The sequence below is a fragment of the Cibotium barometz genome, chromosome 3 (genome assembly GCF_041138505.1).
Source record: "Cibotium barometz isolate CiBa-2024 chromosome 3, ASM4113850v1, whole genome shotgun sequence".
NCBI lineage: Eukaryota > Viridiplantae > Streptophyta > Polypodiopsida > Cyatheales > Cibotiaceae > Cibotium > Cibotium barometz.
In genome coordinates this window covers 24,751,195-24,772,088 of record NC_141048.1, presented here as the reverse complement: position 1 = coordinate 24,772,088, position 20,894 = coordinate 24,751,195, and the positions used below count along the sequence as shown (strand labels likewise).

Below are 20,894 nucleotides of genomic sequence, written 5' to 3'. Positions count from 1 at the left end.
AGTTCCTGCCAACTGCTGCCATCTACTGGCAAGCTATCCACCACTTGGTCTCGGAAAGCCCGCACCTGCAGCGTATCCACACTTGAGTAGCCATTACCAGACTGCCACTCATCACAATCCTAAGAACCTGGGAGAGAGAGTGCTGAAAGCCTGTAAACTCCATTCTCCACTCCGCCTTTCCAAACCACTTGGCCTGTTGCTTTGTCCCGGAGAGCAACAAAATGCTCATCAAACTCCACCCGTACGCCAGTCTTGCAAACCTGATGCACTGACAACAGATGAAAACCAAGTGCCGGAATATACAACACCTGGGAGGAATGCTTCCCCCCTCTGCCACCATTGGGAACTATCTCCATCCTGCCCTCACTGTGAACTGGGATAGTGGACATATCCCTAGTAAGAATATGACCAGAACACTTGCAGAGATCCTGTAAACCGGAACGGGAAGGAGCCATGTGCCTGGAACATCACTATCGAGAGTCCACTCCCGAGTATCCGTTGCGGAGAGTCCTCCAATCTCCTCCGCCTGAAGAAAATGAAGCATCGGTGTCCATCACCTCCAGGTGCACAAAAGCCGGAGTCTTCATGATTGCTGCTGAGGAATCTTCACCCTTCTCGGTCTTCCGCTTGGGACACTGCCTCCAATAGTGGCCTTTCTCGCCACAATTATTACAGGTCCTCTCTGCCTTCAGTTTCTCGTGGTCAGCGTCGGACTTCTTCTCAGAAGACTTCTCCGATGAAGCCTTCCCTTTGCCCGAGTTACGGCCTTTCGACCGTTGGCCAGTAAAGGCCTCCGAACCTCCACCCTGAGGAGGGTTCGTGAATCGTTCCTCTTGGTCCAGGACCATGGGCACAAGCTCCTCCCACGTGATGGTGCTGAGCCTGCCACCACTGGTAATCAACGACGAGTAAAATGCCGAGTACGAAGAGGGCAAATGTGACAGCAACGTGATGGCCATGTCCTCTGACAATAACTCCTTCCCAGCCTGAAGAACTTCCTGCTGAAGAGCCTGCAGCTTGTTAATATGCTCCCGCATCGTCGACGACTTTGCAGGGTTCATAACCCGCATCTGTACTTCCAAGGAAATCCTCTTCATGGGCGATACCCTATTGTAAAGTGAGGCCAAATGCTGCCATATACCTCTGGCCAGCGTCATATGCTTTACATGATTGATTACCTGTGGTGTGCAGTTGAGGAAAATAAACGAACGGACCCTCGTGTTGACACGATCCCGCATCTGTGTCTGGGCCTCCCGGTCCTTTCGGATCGATGGTAACTCCCCTTCCTCTACTTCCGACCGTGGAACACCAACAACGACGAAATCGGAGAGGTCGTAAGACTCCAGAACGGATTCCATCATCACCTTCCATATGCCGTAGTTGCTCCCGTCCAACTGACAGTCCACGGGGAACGTGGGGAGTGTCGGATCTTCACATGTCTCTCGGCCATCTCAAGGAGATCTTCCATTGCGGGGATGTACTCTGAAAAGGGTGGGTGGGAGCAAAGAAGAACTGAAACCTGCAAGTGGCTGTCCAGCAAATCAGCCTGCCTTCCTCTTGCACCTTCTCTTCCCAATCAGCCCAAAACAGTCCACCAATCAGCAACACAGCAGCCCCCCTCTTGCTCACACAAATCCCAAGAACTATCTAGAGCCTAGGGCTCTGATACCATGTCAGAATACGTTGCGGAGATGATGACCAGATCTGGGAACACAAGAACAAAAACGTGAAGGCAACAGAGGTGTTAGGGTTAGGGTTTAGAGAAGCTTCAAACAGGCGTGGAAGCCAAGAGAGAGAGAGAACTCGACTTTTGTATATTATGCTTGATAGAAAAGTGAAGTACAATAGCCACATAATAGTGACCTAAAGATATGTGTTCACATGTCCGGCCATAAAATGTGCCGAGTGGACCAAAACACCTATAAACTGAATATAAGTGAAACTAAGCTAAATTGGGGGAAAAAACCTCGACTAACTGAAGTAAAAAGTGCCCCAATAATCTACTGATGATCACTAGCACTCCTCTGGGTGCATACACAGCATAAAACCCAACAAACCTCCCTGGAGTGATATGTGATCACTGTACATCATCCACCAAAAGGAAACAAATTCAAAGCACTGCGGAATGCTTCAAATTTCGGACTTGGTAATGCTTTGGTGAAGATGTCTGCCACATTCTGATCTGTAGGACAGTAGATCAGACTGATATCTCCTGCCTGGAGTCTCTCCCGAACAAAATGATAGTGAATCTCAATGTGTTTCGTGCGAGCATGAAACACAAGATTCCTGGCCACAGCAATGGCACTCTGACTATCAGTATAGATAGGTGTAGGCTCCTCCACTGAAATATCCATATCAGTCATGAGACGACGCAGCCAAACACACTCAACATTAGTAGTGTAGGCTGCTCTGTACTCTGCCTCACAAGACGAAGTGGCCACTGTGGTCTGTTTCTTGCTTAGCCAAGAAATGCATGAAGAGCCAAGAAAGAAACAATTCCCACTAGTGGAATGTCTGGTATCAAAATCACCAGCCCAATCTGAATCACTGTAAGCGTATAACTGCATGTCATCCCCCTCAGGATAAAGCAATCCAAGAGACAAGGTACCCTGCAAATAACGGAATACACGCTTCACAGCTTGCCAATGTGACAACCGTGGGCTGTGCATAAATCTGCTCAACTGAGAGACTGCATACTGAATATCTGGCCTTGTATTACACAAGTAAATAAGGCACCCAACAGCCTGAGCATACGTAGTGGCATCAAAGGAAATACTGTCATCTTGTAGTGACAGTTTCATCCCAGGCTCCATAGGAGTACTAATAGGCTTGCAATCCTGAAATTTAAACTTCTCCAGAAGTTTAGCAACATAATGTGATTGCAACAACCCAATGCCTCTGTTATCCTGCACAAACTGTATGCCCAAATAGTAGTGTATAAGCCCCAAGTCAGACATGTCAAATGTCTGTTGCAGTATCTCTTTAAAAGCTGCAATTTTGTCATCATTTGATCCCATGAGCAAGAGATCATCCACATAAAGACTGATGACGAGCAGATCTGTCTCTTCTTTCTTTACATACAGAGTGGCTTCTGATGGACTGTTCACAAATCCCTGAGTGAGTAGAAAAGCATCTATTTTTGCATACCAAGCTCGTGGAGCTTGTTTCAAACCATACAAGGCCTTTTTCAGCCTGCATACTTTCCCCTCATGACCATGTTCTGCAAAACCCATGGGCTGAAATACATAAACTTCCTCCTCGAGGTCCCCATGTAGGAATGCAGTCTTTATGTCCAACTGGTGAACAACCCAACCACGATGTGCAGCCAATGCAATGACACACCTAAGTGTCGACATACGGGATGTAGGAGCAAATGTCTCCTCATAATCAATGCCCTTCTTCTGCGCATAGCCCTTTGCAACTAGACGGGCTTTGTACTTGTCAATGGATCCATCTGCATGTCTTTTCAACTTATAGACCCATTTAGTACCAATTGCTTTCTTGCCTTTGGGCAGATCAACCAAATCCCATGTTTGATTCCTTTTAATAGAATCAAGCTCATCCTGCATGGCTTTGTTCCAATGCACATTATCTCGTGCATCCACAAATGAATCAGGCTCATCATCATCCTGTAAACTAGTTGCCATAACCAGTTCAAATCCATGATGTGTGCATGCTCATTGGTCCTTGTCTCCCTACGAGTACGACCAGCAAGAGGACCCTCTAAATGGCTGTCCTGTAATGTCCTCAAATACCATCTAGGTATATTTCTGACCTGTGGTGCCGGCTGCCCCATATTTGGTTCAGCTTCTGGCTCATTTTGCTGCTGAATTTCTGCACCACCTACATCATTTGCTGGCTGTCCTGTACCCTCATGAGTTGGATCACCAACTGTGGAATGAAACTCCATAGGTAGTAGACCTTCAAACACATCATTTTCAGCCTGATTTACCTCATAACCAGCCATGGATATTTCTGATTTTTCATCAAAAATCACATCCCGACTAGTGAATATCTTCCTGGATAGTGGGTCATATAACCGGTAGCCCTTGCTCTCACGGCTATACCCAACAAAAATGCATTTTGTGGCTTTATCATCCAGCTTCCTCCTCAACTCTTTGGGTATGTGTGCATATGCAAGACACCCAAAGATACGAAAATGCGATACAGAAGGCTTGCGGCCATGCCAAGCCTCAAAAGGAGTAATAGAAACCAATGCCTTTGTGGGACATCGATTCAAAATATGACAAGCACACATGACAGCTTCCACCCAAAAGATATGTGGTAGCCTTTTTGCCTTTAGCATACATCTGGCCATCTCCATGAGTGACCGATTCTTCCTTTCTGCAACCCCATTCTGCTGTGGAGTGTAAGGAGTAGTATACTGATGTTTTATACCTCTACTCCCAAGAAAGGAATTCAGCATATGTGACATATATTCCCCCCCTCGGTCAGAACGGAGAGTCTTGACCTTGCATCCTGACTCTGTCTCAGCAAGTGCTACAAAGGCCAAAAATGCATCATATACCTGTGATTTCTGTGTCAAAGGATAGACCCAGCATATACGAGAGAAGTCATCAATAAATGTTGCAAAATAGAAGCAACCACCTAATGACTTCATCTGCATGGGACCACAAAGATCACTGTGTATAAGCTGCAACTTTGCAGTTGCTCTTAGAGCCTGATCACGTGGGAAGGAAAACCTGTGCATTTTTCCCAAAATACATCCTTCACAAATGTGATCTGGAGGCTTCTCCATGAGAGGTAGATCTGTAAACATGTTATGTCGCTGCATAAGCATAAGACTACCAAAATTTACATGCCCCATGCGAGCATGCCATAACTCCGCATCAACCATAGCTGGAGTAAGAGTGAATGCATTATAAGCAGACTGATCCACTGGCTGAAATGCATCCAACTGATAAAGTCCATGACATAATGTACCAGTAAGCATCAAGGGCAAGGCATTAGCTTTGTCTCTGACCATGCATTTATCATCATCAAAGTGGACTTGCATACCACAATGTGCTAAAGAAGAAATGGACAACAAATTCTTCTTTATCCCTGGTACATATAAGGCATCTGTAAGGCGGAGAATGGAGCCATCAATGGCTGTAAGCTGAATCTCCCCAATGCCACGAACTGGATATGAAGCATTGTTGGCACACTGAACAGTTTTGCCAACAGGGGCAGGGCCAACATGACTAAACAAATCCCTGCGAGATGTGATATGCTTTGAGGCACCACTATCAAAATACCAAGTACATGCATGCTCTGTCATATTGAGTGCCTGTGAAGACCAAGAGGCATGATAGCTGCATGTATAAAAACAGTAATCCCTGTCCTCAACAAAAGAAGCAGTCTCTGGAGGAGCTTTAGAAGTATCATTAACAGACATCCCAGCTTCCTTTGCCTTCTCTTTGGCAATCCTCTTCCTACATTCCGTGATGTAGTGACCTGGCTTCTTACAGTAATGACATTTGCCCTTCTTCTTGGGCTGTCCATCACCTTTCTTGGTATCCTGTGAAGAACCACCATCACCTGAATTTTGATTTGAACTCTTTGGCTGAGTTTTTCCTTTCCCCTTTTGACCTGTAGTAAATGCTTGTTCAGCATTTGTGTTCATATTCATATTCTTCCTCATTTGCTCCTCTTGTAGTAAGAGAGCAACAAGTTCCTGATACTTGAGGGGTTCAACAGCATTCCTCATGCTGAGGTTCAAAGAGGTATGAAAAGCCAAGTAAGATCTTGGCAAAGAGTGCAAGATGGTGGACACAAGCTGTGTCTCAGGAATAATCTCATCCACATTGATGAGTTGCTCTCTCAAATCCTGCAGCTTGTTTAAGTGGCTAGACATATCATCTCCTTCATTCATTTTCTGATTTTCCAGCTCTCTTTTCAAAAATGAGATCCTAGCCTCATTACGAGCAACATACATCTGCTCCAAAGTCACCCATGCATTCTGTGAAGAGCCAGCTGAACGAATATGAGGTATAATGGACCTCTGTACTGACAATGCAATGAGTGACAAAGCTTGTGCATCCCTGGCATCCCATGTCTTTTGAGCATTTGTTCTTTGACTGCCCTGGAGCCTGTACCTGTTGTCCTCGTCCACGAGCACCCCCTTGGGGAGGAGTCTCTGGAGCCAATGGACCTGGACGTGGTTCATCACCACTAACAAAATCCCAAAGACCTTTTGCCACAAGCACATTTTTCAGCATAAAACTCCACAAGGAGTAGTTCGTGCCATCCAATTTGTCTTCCTTAGACAAATACGTGAATACATCACTTTGCTGTTGATTTGCCATTATGCCTACGCACAATGTTGTACCTGTTTATCAAAAAACCCAATAGCAAAAACCCTGAAAATAACTGTACTCCACTGAATACAGTTCACCCAAATATGCCTGCACTCTCAATCCTCTGAATGTGCAGCTCAAAGCACCAATGACTGAGTAGAGCACCAAATGGCGTACACAATGCCAAAATGCCCCAAAAATGCCCAAATTTGCTGCACGCAAAACTGTGCAAAAAACCTGTAGACTTCTTTGCAATAAAGTCTGCCTGTAGTGCCTGTAGTTTTTCACAGAGAAAATAAAAATACCCAGTATTCAAAACTTGTAATGCTTACCACAGTGTGATGTTAGCAGGTACAAGTTGACTGCAATGCGAATGTGCAGATACAGTTTACTGTACGGAGCAGACTGTAGGTACAGTTGAAGTACAGTGGATGTACTCTGACGGAGCACTGTACTGAACAGTGCGAACAGGTGCTCTGCAGGTCGGGTACAGTACGGGTATGAAAAAGTCGATTAGAGCTGTGTCGACTGTATTCAAGTACAGTCGGCGCAGGCAGGTGACAGTTGGCACAGGCAGGCACGGAGGCTGCAGTACAGCGGCGCTGTCAGGTACAGACGTACGTAGCACGTACAGGCGCTGACAGGCGCAGTCGTTCGAAGCTGGTACACGTGCGCTGACAAGAACAGAAGCTACAGTACGGCGTCGCTGCCAGGTACGGAAGCTGCAGTACGGCGGCGCTGTCAGGTACGGAAGCTGCAGTACGGCGGACTGGTACGGACAAGTACTTATGTACGGGCTGGACAGAAACTGAAGGCGACTGTGTACTGCAATGGCAAGCCTTCAAAGCTCTAATACCAAATGAAGGCAATAGAGGTATTAGGGTTAGGGTTTAGAGAGGCTTCAAACAGGCGTGGAAGCCAAAAGAGAGAGAGAACACGACTTTTGTATATTATGCTTGATAGAAAAGTGAAGTACAATAGCCACATAATAGTGACCTAAAGATATGTGTTCACATGTCCGGCCATAAAATGTGCCGGGTGGACCAAAACACCTATAAACTGAATATAAGTGAAACTAAGCTAAACTGGGGGAAAAAACCTCCACTAACTGAAGTAAAAAGTGCCCCAGTAATCTACTGATGATCACTAGCACTCCTCTGGGTGCATACACAGCATAAAACCCAACAAAACGCATGCAAAAAAACAGCACAAGAGAGAGAGAGATGTAGGCGTGTAACTCTGCTCTATATACACAAGAAGATCCCGAGAAATGATACAAATAAGGTATGGGGACTGGGGGCCTATATATACATCCCTGGGAGGGCAGTCGGCGAGCAGATAAAGTGCCCATGACTGCTGAATAGGTCCCACGACTGCATAAATGCAGTCGGCCAGTAGATGAATGCCCACGACTGAGGAAATCCAGTCGGCCAGCAGCCCAGTAGCCCACGACTGATGAACATACAGTCGGCCAGCATTGGAGTGCTCCTGGCATCCTCTGGCAACCCTCCCAAGCCTCAGAAAAATGGGAAAAAATACGGGGAGTGAGGAAAAATGATAAAACACCTCATAAGGGCGGGCACACCCACAACAAAGGCCCTGGTGTATAAATCTAGACAGGAGATGACTTCTAACAGCTCCTTCTCAGAGGTGGCCCATGTAGCAAATGGATGTAAAATCTGCGTTCCTTAATGGTGACCTGCAGGAGGAGGTGTATGTTGAGCAGCCTTCAGGCTTTATTGTTCCAGGATCTGAAGGGATGGTTTACAGGTTACGTAAGGCCTTGTATGGTCTTAAGCAGGCTCCCAAGGCTTGGAATCAGAAGATTGATTCCTTCTTTTTTCGGACTGGCTTTCAGAGATCGGTTGCAGATCCGAACCTTTATCTCTTTTGGGAACGCGGCATGTCAGAATATGCAGCGGAAATGATAACCAAACTTGGGTAGACAAGAGCAAGTAGACTGTAGAAAATAAACAGCACAAGAAACACAGAGAGATAGGTGTGTAAACTCTTCTCTATACACAAGATCCCGAGAAAACTGAATGAGGAAGTGGTGGGGGCAAAGGGGCTATATATACAACCCAGAGAGGGCAGTCGGCCAGCAGATAAAGTGCCCATGACTGCTGGAAAGAGTCCCACGACTGCATAAATGCAGTCGGCCAGCAGATGAATGCCCACGACTGATGAAATCCAGTCGGCCAGCAGCCCAGTAGCCCACGACTGATGAACATCCAGTCGACCAGCACCGGAGTGCTCCTGGCATCCTCTGGCAACTCTCCCACCACTAGGAAAAATGGGAAAAATAGGGAAAAATATGGGGAGTGTGGATAAATGATAAAACACCTTATACAGGGCGGGCACACCCACAACAGAGGCCCTGGTGTATGAATATAGACAGGAGATGACTTCTAACACCCCCTCTCAGCTCCTGGCTGTGAAACCAACCCAAGGGAGCTGGAGTGCCGCCTGAGTGTAGCTTGAGGTAGAGACTTCGTGAAGAGGTCCGCCGCATTGTCCTCCGTCGAATAATAAAGTAGCAAGATGTCACCAGCCAAGATCTTCTCACGTACAAAGTGATACTGTATCTCTATATGCTTGGTCTGGACATGGAAAACCGGGTTTTGAGCAATAGCTATACAACTCTGGTTATCGCACTGGATGACGGTGGGCTCCCTATGTGGAAACCCAATCTCGCCTAGCAGCCTCCGCAGCCATACAACCTCACAAGCAGCACCACAAGCAGCCCGATACTCTGCCTCTGTCGAAGAAAGGGCAATAGTTGGCTGCCTCTTGCTGCTCCAAGAAATGCTCTTGAGCCGAGGGTAAAACTGTATCCTGAAGTAGATCTCCTCGTGTGTAGATCTCCTCCCCAATCTGAGTCACTCCAACCTTGGAGCTTGGCTCCATTCCCTCCTGTGTAAAAGAGTCCCAGATCCTTCGTACTCTGCAGATACCGCAAGATCCGCAATCCTGCGTCCCAATGAGTCTTCAATGGCGTCTGCATAAAAGAGCTCAGCAGCCCCACGGAGAAGCTCAAGTCCAATCTGGTGTTCAGCAACCAGATCAATGAACCAACCAACTTCCGGTACTGCGAGGCATCAACTGGCTCACAAGGATCTGTAACGGTTAACTTTGTGTTCGGGTCCATCGGCGAAGTAATAGGCTTGCAGTTCTCCATCCCAAAGGCCTTAAGCAACTCATGAACATACCGCTGCTGAGAGACGAAAAACCCCCTCTGGGTCTGCCAGATCTCCAATCCCAAGAAGAAGTGGAGTAAGCCTAAGTCGGTCATCTCAAACTCCTTTGACAAGGCAGCCTTCGTCACTCCAATGTGCTCCACATGACCGCCGGTGAGAATGAGATCATCCACATAAAGGATGATGAGTGTGACCATGCCGCGTTCCCGAAAGAGATACAGGTTCGGATCTGCAACCGATCTCTGAAATCCAGTCCGAATAAAGAAGGAATCAATCTTCTGATTCCAAGCCCTGGGAGCCTGTTTAAGACCATACAAGGCCTTACGTAACCTGTAAACCATCCCGCCCGATCCTGGAACAATAAAGCCGGGAGGCTGCTCAAGATACACCTCCTCCTGCAGGTCACCATTAAGGAACGCAGATTTTACATCCATCTGATACACGGGCCACCTCTGAGAAGAAGCAAGGGCAAGAACGGTCCGAATCGTGGTCATCCGCGCTGTCGGTGCAAAGGTATCCTCGTTGTCGATGCCTGGCCGCTGAGCATAACCTTTAGCCACAAGCCTGGCTTTGTGTTTGTCCACCCACCCATCAGACGTGTATTTGGTCTTAAAGACTCATTTGACACCAACGGCTGACCGCTTCGACGGCCTCGGTACCAACTCCCAAGTGTTGTTCTTCTCGATGGCATCAAGTTCCACCTGCATGGCTTTCCTCCAAGTATCCTGTGAAAGGGTTTCCTTTACGGAAGTGGGCTCTTTGCCCCGCATGATACGAGACATCAAAGCATAGTTCACCTGAAGAAGCTCCGCCGTGTTGCTTTTATCTCGGACTCGATGTGATCTTTGAGGGCCGTCCTCTGTGGTCCACTCGGAGGGTAGCTCTGTGACACCTCACTCCCAAAGGGTGTCTAACAACCACCTAGGTACTCGAACAGATCGTGGAGCCTCCTGTGGTCGCGGGGGCTTAACTCCAGCTGCGGGCTCACCCTCTTGTGATGACTGAGGTGGATCAACTGGAATGAAAGACTGGGAATCATCATCAGACTCCTCTGGATCTCCAAGAAGTGGCGGCTCCTCGACAGTGGACGCTGGAACATGCTCGTCAAAGACCACATCCCGGCTGACAACAATCTCATTCCTCTCTGGATCATACAACCTGTGTCCCTTGGAAAGAGAGTTATACCCCACAAGTACTTGCGGGACTTGGAGTCAAGCTTCCCCCTCTGCTTCTTCGGAATATGTACATACGCGTCACTCCCAAAGACACGGAAGTGCGAGACATCGGGTTTCCTGCCAAAATATGCCTCAAATGGAGTCATATGGGGTACAGAAGTCGTCGGAGAGCGGTTAATGGTATGGACAGCCGTTGCCACAGCCTCACCCCAAAGTGGACGAGAAAAATCACGCTGCTCCAGCATGGTCCTCGCCATCTCCACCACAGTCCTGTTCTTACGTTCAACAACTCCATTCTCCGAAGGCGATCTGGTATTGGCCAATTCCCTTTTGATGCCATGGTCTGCACAAAACCTGAAAAATGCAATCGAGGAGAATTCACCTCCTTTATCAGCCCTGAGAGTCTTAACCTGATATCCAGACTCTTTCTCCACCATCACGTGCCAATCCTTGAACCAAGCAAAAGCTTGGTCCTTCTGGGAAAGAAAGTAGACCCACGCGAATCTGGTACAATCATCAACAAGCAGCATGAAGTAGAGAGATCCTCCCAAGGATGGTATCTGCTGTGGTCCACACAAGTCAGTGTGAATCAACTCCAATGGTTTCGAAGCCCGCCTGGAAGCCTACTTCGGAAAGGATTCCCTGTGCTGCTTACCACGTATGCAAGAACTCCAGCGTCCTTGCCTATTACCAACATCTGGCAAGCCAACCATACATAGCTAACTTGCTATAAAGGCCATGAAGCTTGTTTTAGAGCCAAGTATCTGCCCACTAATCCCTAATCTTGGGCCCAGGTCATACGACCAGGATAGGCCAGGTCTGGATAGCACTGAGCAGTGGGCGGGGTAGCAGCAGAAGTGGGCCAAGCAGCAGCTCTGGTGTCTTGAGCAAGGACTGATAGGTCTGGTATACATGTTAGCAGGATGGATACAGATGATTAGCCAGTAAACTGCTAGTAGGGGGTGCTGGTGGGGTTTGGGCAGAAGAAGGCTGATTGGTCCCCGCTGCAGGGAAGGCCCCCCTCATATTGCAGTAGAGGAGCCCTGCAGAGAAAAGTCTTTCAACTTCAAGGGGCCTGCCACACATAGTTGCCTCCAGCAAATTTCTGCCTTCCTGTTGTGCCTGCAGTGCAGGGTTGTATGTTGCTCTAGAGCAGCTTGCTCATTAATATCAATTTTCATATGTGAGTTTAGGGCTTCTTTTTATGTTTCAATGCTATGTGCATGTGTCTTCTGCCAGCATTTTTGGTTTTCTAACAAGGGGGTTGCCAAGTGGTGTTGAATTTAAATATGATAGTCTGGATTTATTCTTATATATTAACTTGATTTTGGCTCACGAGAGAATTGCCTATTGGAATTTTGCACAGACTAGGTAAAATGATAAGCAATGGGGAAGGAACATTAAGTACATCAGGCGTTGTACAGGTACTGGATGTAGGTTGTGGTGTAGGAAGCTTTTCTGCCTATCTTCTTCAACTGGGAATAAATACCATGTCGTTTGCACCAAGAGATGAGCATGAAAATCAGCTTCAGTTTGCTCTAGAACGAGGCATTTCTGCCATGCTCTCGGTTCTGGCCACCACACGTCTACCCTATCCAAGCAAATCCTTTGAGCTGGTGCACTGTTCGCGTTGCCGAGTCGATTGGCATAAGTTTGGTAAGCAAGTAATTTACTTATATGAATATATGTTGCCTCTGTTGTAATTAGAAAAGTGTGCTTGATTACATTTTTGGCCTCTTATTGATAGATGGGGTGTTGCTGAAAGAAGTTGACCGGGTCTTGAGGCCAAAAGGATACTTTGTATACTCCGCTCCACCAGCTTACAGGTCAGATAAAGATTTTCCTCAAGAATGGAGCTTGATTATGAACTTTACAACTTCAATTTGCTGGGAGCTTGTAGCCCATGAAGTTCAGACTGCCATCTGGCAAAAAACATCCGACCGAGCTTGTCAGTTGAAGAATGCCCTAAATCCTACATCGTCGCTATGTGATGAGAAAGATGATCCGGACAAGTCTTGGAACAAGCCGATGCAAAATTGCATCTACCGTGCCCCAGAAGCTGAAGATATCAGGCCACTTCCTCCTTGGCCAGCTCGTCTCTGGGCTCCACCTCAGCGCCTTGAAGGTAACACTGTGGGTTGCACTAGCTAGAAAGACGTGATTTTTTGTATTACGGTGAATTTGGCTTGTAGTTCATGCATAAAGATGGAGGGCTAAGTCTCAAACCATGTGAAGTAGGATCTCAGGTTGGATACAGAACACTCTGCATCCATGGGATGGGTTGGGCAAGATTACCGGTCCATCCCTCATGAGTGGCCTGGACGAGCCCCCTTTGATGTGGACAGACCTTGCTCTGTATTCAATCTCAAGGCTTTTCTCTTTTGTATTTAGCACAAGGAAACACTAACATCAAATCAATTCAAAGGAATGCAGGTCTGGGAGGGAGCACAACCCAGTTTAAAGCAGATACTGCATTTTGGAAGGAGCAAGTGGCCTACTATTGGAGCATTTTGAACGTTCCAGAAAATCATGTCCACAATGTGATGGATATGAATGCATACTATGGTGGTTTTGCAACGGCTTTGGTTGACAAACCCTTATGGGTGATGAATGTAGTGCCTTCAGTTGGAAAGAACACATTGCCTATTGTTTATGATCGAGGGTTGATTGGAACTTTTCATGACTGGTCAGTCCTTAAGAATAAACCTTCACTTCCTTTTGCTAAAGTGTTTCAGAGTTCTCCCATCCAAATATCAATGCTTTAGAATCCAGGTCCCTGAACTGCTAAAACTTGTCTAACTGCAGGTGCGAACCTTTCTCAACATACCCTAGAACCTATGACTTTCTTCATGCTTTCCGTGTTATATCAGCCAAAAGAAAAGGCTGCCAAATGGCAGACATTATGTGGGAGATGGATCGAATGCTGCGTCCTTTGGTGCGAATATTACCTTTTTAAAATACATGCTGTTTTTTCCCACTGTGCCATCTTGTATGTTACTTCTTTTTGTTCCTCCATTTTGACAATACTGAGTTTTTTACAAATGTTTGAGCCCTCGGTGCTAAAGTAATTGCCCTGGGAACTTTTGAATAACTTTGACGCAGCAGCTACAAAACGAGGGTGGTGTTGGCTGCACGGTTTTGTTTTCATGAAAATGTGAGAGCCTTGAGTTTTACACCCTTTTTATTACATCGATGTGTACTAGGTTGAAGTGGATATAAATTTTGTCAGCCTTGGTGGCATGGTTGGGATGCGAGATAGGGAGTTGCAACATCTTGCCCGATTTGCTGGTAGAGTGTCCTTTTTTCCTCAAGAAAATATCCTTCCATAAAAGAATGAAACATCTGCTCAAGAGCAGATTAGAACCTTCTATAGAGGTGAAATATACAAACATAGATGGAGGGACTCCCTCCATAGCTGGCTGCTCTTGGTGGGAGACTAAATCTGTGAGAGTGAGGGGAATAGCTGCACTGGGACCTGATGTGCATGAGTCCACTGGGAGGCTTCTGCAGGCAACAAGCCAAAGAAAGAAGTAACAGAGGCTGTTCTACGACAATTGCTTCCAGAAGTTGGAATGGGAGTGCAAAGATATACCACAGGCCATGTAGTGGTGGGTGCATCATCCCACACCCCATGAAGTAAGAAGTATGGAAGCTGTTGTACAATCGCTTCCAGAAGTTGGAATGGGAGTGCAAAGATATACCACGGGTGATAAGCTAGTAATACGTTGACAGATATTTATATGGGGTTGGCCTATTGTGTGGATCAATTGTATTATGGTTATAATCCAATGCTCTAGTGAGGAGTGCAGTTGTGGATGCCAGCAAGCCCAGGTCTTGGCTCAAGACATGGTCCACGGGTGAACCTTAGCCTATGGGATTGGGGTGGTCAGCGAGTCACTTGGACCTATGATTGGGAGGCGAGTTAGCTTGTCTATGTAGGGGGTCTATAGGTTCACAACATAGTCACAAGGAATGGGCATTTTTAGACTCGGGAATGTTGGGGATGGCAGCATCTTCCCGTTCCCATTCCCGTCCCATGTCACTCTATAGTCACAGGGAATGGCCATTCTCAATCTTTTCCGTCCCCGTTCCCCGTCCCCATTTCGCGTCCCATGTGACTATGGTTCACAAGGATGGTTGAAAACGGGAATATTGAGCAATTCAAGCTAGAGAAGCAATGGGCAACTATGAGGTGAGAGATCCAGATATCTTCCATCCTCCATAGCTGCTTTTGCGCTAACCACCCAGGTTTAGCTAGTCTAGGGTTTCTGCTTGTTATCGCCACTTTGGAGCCGAGCGCTGCGTTATCCGCCGCCCATTTCGGGCAGCACTAGTGCAGGGCGCACTACTGCTGCTGCCGGTGCCCTTGGCCTGCTCTGCCCAGTTCGGCAGGCCTCCGTCTAGTTCGCTGCTTCTCCACGGTGTTTGCCCTCGTTGCTGCAAGGAAGAGTTTCTTGAGCACGAAGATTCAACAGGGAGCCCTTTGCACAAAGCTTTGCCCATGGATGGACCTCTTTCTGGTGATGGTGTTGACGATGACCTCAGCTTTGGAAGAGGAGGCAGAGGGCTTTGTAGCTTCCACCACAAGGCTGTGTGTAGGCGCTGCGAGATGAACATGCTGTGTGTGTTCTCTGGTTGATGGCCATGGCGACGAAGAAAACCCCTGCAGACATGCTGCAAGAGTTTATGTCCAGAGCGGTCGATTTTGAAGATGAAGATGAAGACTTTGGCCTGCGTTGGTACAAGTGTAGAAGTTGGGCTTTTGATGTGAGAGATCTTTACCTTGACACAGGCCTTGAAGCTTTCATCTTAGACAATGCAAGGTCTAGATCATTGCCTGCATCCAGAGCTGCTATGGAAGCCACGCCCGTGAGCCAGTTCAGTAAGAACAGCCTTGAGTTTGAGGACATTTAGTGTGTTCACTGCAAGGAGGTTTTCTTGATGGGTGCTGAAGTGAGAGAGTCCTCAGCGCCTGTTGGCCCATTAACTACAGCTATAAGCCTATAAAAGCACTGTACTCCTTGACGCTTATTACAACATTAATCAATAGTTATTGAGTCGTTCAAAAACTCTCTTGAGTATACTCTCTCTCTCCCTCTCTTTCTCTCTGCACATGCACAGTATGGATATCTTCCATCCTCCATAGCTTCTTCTGTGCTAACCCTAATAATCACCACCTTCACCACTCGAGCTACCACCACCTCATTGGCATGATTGTGCACTTTTATGATACCATATATAACAATTCGACTCTAAGCTTGCTTTTCGTCCTCAACTTATGTCAAGTCTACTAGGAATGGATTCACAAAGTCACACAGATTGCAAATCCAATCAAATAATCAAACCCAAGAAGGTTACATCTAGAAGTTGGTGACTCTTAGGGAAGAGGATCTTACACCTCTTGGAGAGCATGATGTCATTTCTTCTCTCTTTTATATTTCTCCTTGCATATTTTCTCATAAGTGCAAGAGGTTATCGTTTGCTTGAGCCTTGGACCCTGCTAAGCACCAAGACATATCATCTGCTCGATACAAAGACATCGGTACCAAGACTACTATTGGGTATTTCGGAGTCTAGTAGTGTGTCCATTGGTGTGAACACCTCCTTAGGGTGTGAACAACCCTTATTAAGGTCTAGGTCCAAAGAAGAGGCTTGATGCCTATAAAAGCAATGTACATGGTGGAAGTATTATCATAATTCATTCATCATTGTGTTGTGCGATCTCTCTCTCTCTCCACGCACATGTGGTGGGGACGCGGGTCTGGCGGAGTGGCGGTACTATTCAGCACACATCTACAGCCCATGATCACCATAGTCCGCAGGGACAGAGACGCTTTATGCGGGTGAGGTTGCAGGTCACACTAGAGAGATGTATACACATTGCAGTATGTTAGTTCCCACCTAGGAAGTCCTCATATGCCATTCTACAGGAGGGAGAGCAGTTTTATCCCCTCCATTCAGACATCATTGAGTTCTCATGCTTGGGCGAAGTTCTCCTTTTAGGGGAATTCAACGCCAAGACTTGGAGCGAGCAGGCACTTGTACAGGACCAGGAGGAGCCGACCATGCAAGCGATAGACTCGGAGGAGATTCGCATTCAGCAAGCATCACAAGACAGAGGGGACATTACAGCATCAGGGAGAGAGTTCATTGTGCTGGGGACCACACAAGGCTCAGCTATCTTCAACGGGATGTCCCGTTGGCCTTCTTTTGGAGCTCTCACATGCTTCCCACATGGCGGAGGCTCGAGGACAGTGGATTACCTGATGGGATCTCCGGCTTTAGCCACATCCATACATACCTTCAGCACTCCCACCCGCCCCTTTGAGCCGACCATGCCTATCTCTCCTTCAGCCTCAGCTTTTCCTGACCATCCTCACCACCACCACCATCGCCATCTCCCGCTACACCCAGATTCACTTCCACCATGATGGGGACTTAACTTACTCCGACCATCTCTACCAACATCTAACATATGTAAACCCCAATCTCCCACTAGCCGACCTCACATCTCAGCTCACCACAATCTTACACCAGTCTGGCTCGCGACACCGTATTAAATGCTTTGGGAAATCCATAAAGCAACAGTAAACCCGTCGGTGTCACGCTCTGGCCTCTTCTATGATGGCTCGGAGGGTGAAGATGTGATCCAAAGTAGAGAATGACTTGCAGAAGCCTACCTGCCCTGATGCTATGTCCCCATGTCTCTCTGCTAGTGTGTTGAGCTGAATCTCAAGTACTGACCCATAAAGTTTGGCTAGTGTGTGGCCAATCATAATAGTCCTATAATTGTTGGGGTCCATGGGATCTCCGGCTTTATGGATAGGTGTGATGATATGGGCTGTCCTGGTGGGTGGGAAGCCTTCTGAAAGAGCCCGGTTGAACATATGGTCCACGAGGGGTGCCAGAGTCTCCCCTGCATGGGAGATGTGTTCTACCAAGAGGCCCTCGTGGTCCTATGATCTACCGTTCTTGACTGTCTGGATGGCTCGGGCTACCATGGCGGGTGTGAAGGTGGATGTGATGGGATGTGGATGTGATGGTGGTGGGATGGGGGGCTGATCTGAACTTCCTATAGGGATCATGCATATGTGTGCCATATGGATGGAGATGTGATGGGTGTGGGTGGGCATTTCTCCCAGATTTTCTTCCAACCCTTAGTACAGTTCCACCTTGAGAGATTGGTGTAAGTCCTTGTATTGGCCCTTAACATGTGCTTGTTTCTTACGTCTGGTTGTGTATTGGTTAATCCTTTGAGCATCTCGCTCTCAGATTTGGCCAGTTGCAACCTCGCGTAGGAGACCCTCACGTGCTGTGCAGCATTCCTTGTCATACCAATCGTTCTGGGGCATGATGCCAGTAGGGGGTCTTGTGGTAGATCAGCTGGTGGATGGAAATGCGGCTATGGCAGAGGACCGCAGAGACTCCAGGATTTGGGGGTAACATCAGACATGATTTGGGGGATCATGGCATTATATGAGTCGGTCATAGGGTGGGTGAGATGCCCAGGAGGATTATCAGAGGAGATCTCCAGTACCATTGGACCGCACAAGAATAGTGTGGCTCTAAGTGACCCTATTGAGTTTTATAATAAAACCCTAGTCCACATCCACAAACACTAGCCGTCTGCCCATCATGTGAATATCCTGATGCCATAGACTAAATCACTGAGCCACTCTTGACCCCTAAACCCCATTAGCGGCCCTCATATCTTGGCTATGCCTTAAGCTTGCACCCGAGCTATGGTCAAGCCCCCGTAGGACCGTTGCCCTTACATTTCTCCCCCATTTTGAGAAAGAGTTTTTGTCCTCAAAAACAAAAGTGGGAAATCGCCTTTTGAGCACACTAATGTTTTCCCAAGTGAAACCTTCCTTAGGTCTATCTTTCCACTTGATTAAAGCTTGTCCGACGAACATGATGTTGAGCACATAAAGAGAGGAGGGGGAGCAGGCATCCTTGTTTCCATACTGCCTTTATGCGTGCAGATTCTCCAGAGGCTCTCCAGAGGCATCTTGACACATTACAGGACTTTTGTGCACAGCGGGATCTCACAGTAAACCTTGGGAAAACCAAGGTTATGGTCTTCAACACATCCCCTCTTTTCACATCTCGACTCAGTTTCATCTACATGGGCAGCCCAGTGGAGATAGCACGCTCATATGTGTACTACCAACCCTAGCTTCACTAGCACCACCCACCCCCCATAGTGGTAATACTAGACCTACACATGTGCTAGAACAAGGTAATACATAGGGAATGTATAGGGTGCTTGACATGCCCTTACCACCACCTGTCATGCCACCTCAACCACCTCCACTAAATATTACTTTGATCAATCAAGTTTTGGTCCAAGAACCATTAGAAGAAAATGAATATTTGTGTGAGTCTAAACTTAATCATGACTATTATGAGGAGCCACTAGATATCATGTCCGATTTCTAGGTCATGCAAGAAGCAACACCAGTGCTTATGTTTTAAACATCTGTCTCATGGAAGGGGAGAGACATGAACACAACAAGTGAAAGGCCCCTGATACAATGTTACCATTACGAAAAGGACCTCATTGGGTAACATAATGTCCACACAAGCTGGCTACTTCTAGTCAGCAGAGGCACACAAGCTCCACTACAAGCACTAACAACTCCGCCATTCACATTCATCACTCTCACCTCTAGGTTTTAATCAAAACTAGATGCATGTGTTGTCAACAATATATTCCCCAGTCAAGAAACCAAGTACATGGATTTGGATGCAATGAAGGACAAAACTTCAAATTCTATTTTAATGATGAGAATAGGGATTGTTGGTTGTCAATGCATCAGAAACAAAGTTGTCAGCAAGCTCTAACCTAAACATCGCCAGTAGAGAAGTGCATTAGAAGATGGTTAAGGAAAAAGCGCTATCAAGCTAGACATACTAACATGTTATGACGTCAGTGGATAGATGCACAGTGGCTAAGATACATCGAGGTTATGAAAGTGTACAAGAACAAAACAAGGAGCTAGAAAAGATTAATACCTTTGTTAAGGCACGAAAGGAACCCCAGGCTAGACTGATGCAAGGGTATGCTTCTCTTGCTCTCATGGAGACAATGCTTCCAAGTCCATTTCCAGGAGCCGAGGACTAAGATGTGGCTATTTGACACCTTGGTCGCTTTGGCATTGATGTATGGAGCACCCTTTTGGGCACCCGATCTTATAGCGGCCAAATGGCCGAAGATAGAGAGGCCTCAGGTCATGATGCTCCCCACTGCTAGTTGTTGGGAGGACTGTAGGGCGGGCCTCGGGACTCTCCAGGGAATGTATGTGACTGTACGGAAGAGTACCTCTACTAGATGGGCACGAGTCTTGGTTCACGATGCAGGGCCCAGGATGGATCGCCTCCCCCCACTCCAGTATGACCCGGACTCCCCATTCATCAGGCTCTCTCAGGATGATAGGAACCGGGTGATCAGATATGGTTTACTGGGACTATACATACAGGATACCTGGATCACAATACATGAGCCACAACGGTAGTACTACATGGATACTTTCATGAGGATTAAAGAGGATGTTTCATACTGAGGGCCAAATATCTTCACATATACATGTCACATGCCATGTGGATTGCAGTGGGTCAGTTGCGGGTGTCATCACATTGCTTGAGGATAGAGACAGGGAGAGCCATGCAAATACCTTGTGAGGAGAGGATATGCACTATGTGCCAGTAGGAGGTCGAGTCAGAGGAGCACTTCATATGCAAGTGCACCGTATATTATGAGATTTGAGGGAGGTTCCACTGTCTCCTCAAAGAGGGGTTTGGATCCTTACCCAGGATCATGGATTACCTAGATCAATGGTGTGTGGCCCTCTTCCTGCTAGAGCTTCATTGCCACAGAGACTCACTGATTAGGGAGTCAAGACCTCATGGGAGACATCCATCTTGGTCCCAAGCGACCATCACTCAGTTCTTCCGATCGCGAGAGGACGCCCCACCAGCCATGGATGGCATACCCATAGCCTCATCGGCCCACACATTCTCAAGAGCCGGACCCCCCGCTAGACCCCACTTTGGTGTGACTCTAGACTGGGCCACGACTACAGTGAGCCCGACGTCCCAGACTCCCTGGACCTCGCTAGCAACACAGACATCAGCCCTAGCTTGAGGAGATCTTGAAGAGGCACAAAGTCACCTTCCCATGCCCGGCAGATCTGCAAAGCCTTCTATAGGCTAACCCCATG

At 47.3% G+C, this 20,894-nt stretch overlaps 1 protein-coding gene across 1 annotated transcript in view; it reads left to right on the top strand.

The window, feature by feature from the left end:
• LOC147639870 (putative methyltransferase PMT6) overlaps positions 1-20,894 on the top strand; it is a 64,295-nt gene that overhangs the window by 19,899 nt on the left and 23,502 nt on the right. Inside the window, exons 3-6 of the mRNA XM_086774921.1 lie at positions 12,038-12,327; positions 12,419-12,796; positions 13,105-13,357; positions 13,477-13,606. Of these exons, the coding sequence (XP_086631047.1) occupies positions 12,038-12,327; positions 12,419-12,796; positions 13,105-13,357; positions 13,477-13,606 (1,051 nt within the window). The remainder of the gene's footprint in view (positions 1-12,037; positions 12,328-12,418; positions 12,797-13,104; positions 13,358-13,476; positions 13,607-20,894) is intronic.